This window comes from Babylonia areolata, chromosome 11, assembly GCF_041734735.1.
Source record: "Babylonia areolata isolate BAREFJ2019XMU chromosome 11, ASM4173473v1, whole genome shotgun sequence".
NCBI lineage: Eukaryota > Metazoa > Mollusca > Gastropoda > Neogastropoda > Buccinidae > Babylonia > Babylonia areolata.
Genome location: NC_134886.1, coordinates 40727155 through 40734654, shown reverse-complemented (window position 1 = coordinate 40734654; position 7500 = coordinate 40727155). Strand labels below are relative to the sequence as shown.

The following is a 7500-nucleotide window of genomic DNA, read 5'->3' as shown; positions in this document are numbered from 1 at the left end:
CCCTCGGATGTCCAGTGGGTGTCTGAATGACCCAACCTTTAGCTTCCGTCGTCAGAATTGTGGTATTCTTTGTCAACATTCACGTCTTCAGTATTTAGAGCCTTCCGCTTGCAATATTTTGATGATGGTAATTGGGGTGAAACGCTGTTAACGTCGTCCCTTTCGCCGTTCGTATGGAGAGAGTTAATTAACTTTGTTGTGGTTCCTTTAGGTTCTCGCTGACGTTGTGGTGACATAACTGCTAAGATAACAGAGCTTCAGTTTGAGGTGCTTCAACCAACCAACTGGCCTCTCTCTCTGAGTCAACCATTTGTCTCCTTCACGTGCTACTGAAAGGTAAGGCGTCTTTTCTTGCTTTCTTTCTTTCTTTTTTCATTTTTACTTTTCTGTCTGTGTGTATGTCTGTTTGTCTGACTCTGTCCCTGTGTCTGTTGCCCGTCTGTATCTCTGTTTCTTTGTCTGTCTGTCTGTCTGTCTGTCTGCCTGTCTGTCTCTGTCTTCCTCTCTCTGTCTCTCTCTGTGTCTGTCTATCTACCAATCTATCTGTCTATCTAACTGTCTATCTCCCCGCCGCTCCTTTCTGTTTGTATGTTTCTCTCTCTTTTTTCCTCTCTCTCCCCCCCTCTCTCTTTCTGCTTTAAAAATTATTTATCTGTCTTCTGTGTGAGAATGTGCAATAAAAAAAACCCAACCCCCCAAAAACAACAACAACAACAACAACTTATATACTACTTTTGCGTGCAGTTCAATTCAAGCAGTGACACAGTCCCACAGACACAAAACACAGACACTAAGACACAGACATAGGTACACACAGACACGCACACACACACACACTCTCTGTCTTTCTTTCTCTCCCACACACAATACAACACGACACAACACAAACACACACACACACACACACACACACACACACACACCACACCCACGCACACACCACAACACACCACACAGACACACACACTCTGTGTGTGTGTGTGTGTGTGTGTGTGTGTGTGTGTGTGTGTGTGTGTGTATATGAATGAATGAATGAATGGTCTATTCATATATGGGCCATAGTCGCACATGAAGGGGTATTTGAACAGCAACAAAAGACAATAATATAATTTGCTGATAAGTGCAATGGAAATACGACAATGAAATGAGTGTTTTTCTAAACCTGTAAGCCTTGTAAAAAAAACAACAACAAGGAAATATTACGTATAACATCAGGTTTTGTGCATGACATTAATAAACTCAATCTGAACACACTAGGATGTCTGTAATATTTAGGATGGATAAATTTAACTCTAATCTCATTAAGTGTTGGACAACAGAGAACAAAGTGTACATCTTCTTCTTTAGCCGTTGTGCACAATGGACATAACAAATCACAGTTATTACGAAATTTATATCTGGAACGGTGCGCTTTCAAGTCAGAAATATCAAACCGAAATCTTGTTGTTGCATATTTAAACTATCTATCTATGTCCATTTTCAAATAATATTTAAGATCATGATTACAACACAATGTTTCTATACAAACTAAATCGCTCACTTGTATTAATGTGATCGTTACAGTTCTGCCACCTGCAATCGATCAAACGTTGACGAAAATTAATAAACTTATAAAACTATTCATATTGCCAACACCTTGATTTTCCCAGACATCACCAAAAACATTTTCATACAAACAAATGCGGACATTTGACACCCAGTTTTTCTTTCCATTCATATCCAAGTCGTACAACATTCTATACGCTTTGTAAGGTAATCTAAAAGCGTCCATCTGAATTGACTTGAGCCAGTAACGAATACAGCTAACTGCAAAATTTACGTATATGGGATATCTGTCTCTCTCACCATAAACAAGATTATTCGGTGTTCGCATATCTACACATAAATAATTTTTAATTGCAAATAAGTGAATAGACTCGCAGTGAACTGAAGTTTTCTCTAACCCCCATAATTCGGAACCATATTGTAGAAATGGCTGAACCTGTGAATCAAATAGTTTGAAAAATAGCTCAAAAGAATTGTTATTAAGAATATGAAGCTTTCGCTTAATACACAACAACGCATATTTTGCTCCACTAGCAAAATCTTTGAAAACTGCAGAGAAACTCAAACGTGTAGAGAAAAAAAAAATATCCCAAAGTACTTATAAACATTAATTACAGGCATTATTACACCACCCACTTCAATACCCACCTTTCTTAAATACTATTATATTGATTTTATTCACGTTTACCTTCAATTGAAGTGAAGAAGCAGCACTTCACAGACTGTCTAACTGACGCTGTAATCCAACAACTGTCTCTGATGACAAAACAACATCATCAGCCAACAGAAGGATATATAATTCAAAAGCATCACATGAAAAACGTAGCACCATGCCTTCCATTATTGATAACTTGCAATGCTAATTCAGTAATAATAATAAAAAATCTTCAACATTATACATAATGTCTTCAACATTATATATATATAAATACACACACACACGCACACACACACACACACACACACACACACATATATATATATATATATATATATATATATATATATACAACAATTGAAAAAAAGGAAAACAACAAAACAGTTTCTTTGATGCCCGACCGGTTTCGACCACTGGTCTTCGTCAAGGGCGTTTACTGGAATGTCATAATGCAACACACACACCAAGAAAAAAACACCCAAACAAATAGGTTAACAAAGTTCATAAAAAAAACTGCACCCCAGAGCATGCAACATGGATAGTACAGTGTGAAGTGTTGCTTGGGGAATAGGAAGAGAGGCTGGTGAGTAAAGTAAGAGAAGACAAGAGAGGGGTCAAGAAAAACACACACACACACACACACACACACATATATATATATATATATATATATATACACACACACAGAGAACAAGAACAATAATAAGAACAAAACTTTAATCTCCAGGCCTCCGGCCCCTAGAAAGAGGTCAAAAGTACACAATAATTATGGTGATCACTCAGCCACAACAAAATGTAAAATACGTACTAACTTAACCTGTAGAACAAAAGTGCTTCTCGTGCATAGTAAATTAATTCTAACTTTCATCATTGTTGTCACAGAATTCCTGTCGTATCTTCAGGGCATTAAATATATAAATGCATAGTTTACGAATACTGTAAACAGAACCATTCTTCATTAAGTGAACATACGATTGACCTTCAGAGTTCAAATGTTTTTGCCGCAGGTTATTGTAAAGGACACAATTGTTCATAAGAGAGAGAGAGAGAGAGAGAGAATGAATGAATGAATGAATGAATGAATGAATGAATGAATCTTTATTTTCCAACGGTGAAGATATTAGCACTTTGGCCGACTTACACATCTGCCGTTGTTCTAAGAGACACACAAACATGTACGCATATAAATGTAGTTATACTGAATACTTAATACATGTATAATACTGAATACTTAATACATGTATAATGTACTAGTATAACACAGCGTCAAACTGAGAGAGAGAGAGAGAGAGAGAGAGAGAGAGAGAGAGAGAGAGAGAGAGCACCACGCACGTTCTGTGTGTCCCTGACAGATGAGGACCGCCGTGTTGCTGTGGCTGGGGGCAGCCACCCTGACCCTCGCTCTGACCAGTGGTCAGGTCATTGAGACCACCACTCACAAGCCTCTCTACACGCCGGGCGGAGAGCTGGGTCAGCCCTCTTGCCTCTGTCCTTCTCCTTCCTTCCTCCTTCCTTCCTTCCTCCACCTCCTCCTCCGCCTCCTCCTTCCTCCACCTCCTCCTCCACCTCCTCCTCCACCTCCTCCTTCCTCCACCTCCTCCTCCGCCTCCTCCTTCCTCCACCTCCTCCTTCCTCCACCTCCTCCTCCACCTCCTACTCCGCCTCCTCCTTCCTCCGCCTCCTCCTTCCTCCACCTCCTCCTCCTCCTCCGCCTTCCTCCACCTCCTCCTTCCTCCACCTCCTCCTCCGCCTCCTCCTTCCTCCACCTCCTCCTCCACCTCCGCCTCCTCCTTCCTCCGCCTCCTCCTTCCTCCACCTCCTCCTCCACCTCCTCCTCCCCCTCCTCCTTCCTCCACCTCCTCCTCCGCCTCCTCCTTCCTCCACCTCCTCCTCCACCTCCTCCTTCCTCCACCTCCTCCTCCGCCTCCTCCTCCACCTCCTCCTTCCTCCACCTCCTCCTCCGCCTCCTCCTCCTACTACAAATCTCCTTCTCCTTCCTCCACCACCTCCTCCCCCTTCCTCCTCTTTCCTTCTCCTCTTTTCCTCCTCCTCCTCCTCATAATGATAATAATGAGGAGGAAGAAGAGGATGACAAGAACAATACTACTACAAATAATAATAATAATAATAATGATACTGATGATGATGATGATAATGATAATGGTAATGATAATGATGATGATGATGATGATGATGATGATGATGATACTACTATTACTACTACTACTAATAACAACAACAACAATAATAACAATAATAATAATAACAATAACAATGATGATAATAATAATAATAATAATAAAGACGAGGAGGTAGAGGAGGACGATAACAATCATAACAATAACAACAACTACAATGTAATCACCATCATCATCGTCAGCAGCAGCAGTGGCATCGCCATCATAATGAAGAAGAAGAAGAAGAAGAAGAAGAAGAAGAATACGAACAAGAACAACAACAACAACAAAAATATTATTTTTTTATTTATTTTTTTTTAAAACAAAACATAAATCAATCATTTTCACACACACACACACACACACACACACACACACACACACACACACACACACACACACACACACACACACACACACACACACTTTCACTTACTCGTATGCCTACACAGTAATTCCCCCCCCCCCACTCCCCCTCCTCCCACTCGATTTTTTTTCCTTCCCTTGTCAAATATCACTTACAGTGAAAAGACGTTAAACTAAAGAACGAACGAAACAAGAGGATCGAAAATGAATGAATGAATGAATGGATGAATGAATGGCATCTTTTCTCGAACTAAAGCTAGACTCAAAACGCTGGCAATCGCATATTCACAAGTAGCCAAGCTAGGAAATGACCAACCACACACAACTAATCACACACGCTCCGATGAGCAGAAAACAGCTCAAGTTAACCAAGGAGGGGAAAAAACAACAACAACAACAACAAAACAAACATAACCACATCACAGACCATCACACTTATCATCATCGCTGGCATTGTTGATGACGATGGTGATGGTGATTGTGATGATGGTGATGATGATGGCGATGGTAACAATGATAACTACTCCGATGATTTCAATGTGTGAAAATGAACAACGGCGATGTAATTGATGGAGTAGGAGAATGACGATGATGACGACGATGACGATGACGATGACGACGACGACGATGATGATGATGATGATGATGATGATGATGATGTCGACGACGACTACGATGTTGACGATGATGATGATGATGATAATGATATTGATGTGTGTGTGTGTGTGTGTGTGTGTGTGTGTGTGTGTGTGTGTGTGTGTGTGTGTGTGTGTGTGTGTGTGTGTGTGTGTGTGTGTGTGTGTGTGTGTGTGTGTGTGTGTGTTCTAAACGCCTAGAACTTATTTTCAAGATTTGGCATAAATGCTCAAAATGATAATAATGATAATGATGGTGGTGAAGACGACAATGAAACTAATAGAGAAGGAGGGGAATGACGACGATGACGATGTCGACAACGAGGACGACGATGATGATGATGGTGGTGGTGGTGATGGTGACGATGGGGAGGAGGGGGAAGGATAATGAAGTTTGATGATGATGATGACGACGACGACGACAGAGGCGTGTCTCACTCACCTTACCTTGTATGCAGTGAGCAGACAATCCAACAGGTGAGAAGACGCTACGACATTATCTAACATGGCGATGTCTCCATGCCCTCCCCTCCCCGTCCCCCCGAACCCCGTACCCCCTTCCCCCGTCCCTCCTCCCCCAACAGAGCGCCTGGTAAAGCAGGAGGTCAGGATGCTGCTGAACGAAGACCCCGACCTCAACGTAGACAGGTGCACCACCAAGTGTGACGCCCTCTTCGACCTCGTGAGTCATATTCACGAGCACGCCACGGACCAGCTGTGTCACACTGAGTGTCGAAGGTCAGGGCATCACACAGGGCTTGCATAATTATACCGTACCGTGTATCAGCATTATAACTGCTGTCACACCTAGCTGTATCAGCATTATAACTGCTGTCACACCTAGGTCTTTATTTTGTCGTTATTGTTATTATTGTATTGCTGTTTGCATTGTGTATGTAGTCTTATATATGTGATGGTCAGTCGTGTCTGACTATGACCATCAGAACAGCAGAGGAGGCAGCTGCTGTTCCGACTAATCTGGGCTAGAATTTGATTGTCGTGGAGAGAGTCTTGCCCAAGTTACATCCCCACTCTCTCGGCCAAGAGGCTTTTAGGGCAGTCGGCGTTGGGATGGTTCCCCAAAGGCCAGCTGGCTCCCAAGGCTGCAGCTCTAAGAGCCAGTGCAAATCTTTTGAGAGTCATTGTCCTTCACAAAAGACTAAGCTGTAAATGACTTCTCATTGCAATGGAGAAAGCATTGATCATACAGCTCTCACTTTGCTGTTGTTGACCCAAGTGTAAGCGTGTGTCAGTATAATAATAATAATGGATACTTATATAGCACATTATCAATCTGCTCTAGGTGCTTTACAAAAACGCTTTTGTTAACATAAAACATTATATCTATGTTACATACATACACCAAAATGTGACTACACACACACACACAGACACACAGACACACACACACACACACACACACACACACACACACTGCATACATACATTTTAACATACATGTGCATCTAACAGCTACCCTAATACATACGCACACATAGGCAGGCACAAACGTACATAAACACACGCACACACAATACACATTCATGTACATGCATGTAGTTATGTACACATACATATGTATACACACATAGTCAAGCACAGCTAACGCAAAGGAAGTGGACCTGCCACAATGATGTCGACGACTGGTGGTGTGTCCATCGAGATCGATGATGACCATCGTTGTCATCCAGCTGGGGGATGGGGGGAGGGTGGTGGTGGGGTGGGGGGGAGGATGCTCGTGAATCTATCTGTGTCGACGACTATATACTATATATATATATATCGTCATAATAATTGCCATCACACCTTGTTCTTTATTTTGTTTTTGTATTGCTGTTTGCATTGTATAAGTAGTGGAAGCCCCATTTAAGAAAGTGATTTGGAAAAAAAGCCAGTGGCCAGTGCCTATTATCCTCGGAAATAACACACTCTCCTATCTCTCTCTCTCTCTCTCTCTCTCTCTCTCTCTCTCCACAGTTTATAATCTGAATGACTTTGTAGAAAGTTGGATGGTCGAGCTTTTTTATTTTCCTTTTTAATCTTAACAATATGTTCTATTTCATGATTTTGTTGTTGTTGTTGTTTTGTCGTTGATTTTCTTTTTACTCTTCGCAATGTG

At 41.6% G+C, this 7500-nt stretch overlaps 1 protein-coding gene across 1 annotated transcript in view; it reads left to right on the top strand.

Moving 5' to 3' along the window:
* Positions 1-201: 201 nt before the first annotated feature.
* LOC143287411 (uncharacterized) overlaps positions 202-7500 on the top strand; it is a 9835-nt gene continuing 2536 nt past the window's right edge. Inside the window, exons 1-3 of the mRNA XM_076595387.1 lie at positions 202-336; positions 3556-3673; positions 5966-6119. Of these exons, the coding sequence (XP_076451502.1) occupies positions 3556-3673; positions 5966-6119 (272 nt within the window). The 5' untranslated portion in view covers positions 202-336. The remainder of the gene's footprint in view (positions 337-3555; positions 3674-5965; positions 6120-7500) is intronic.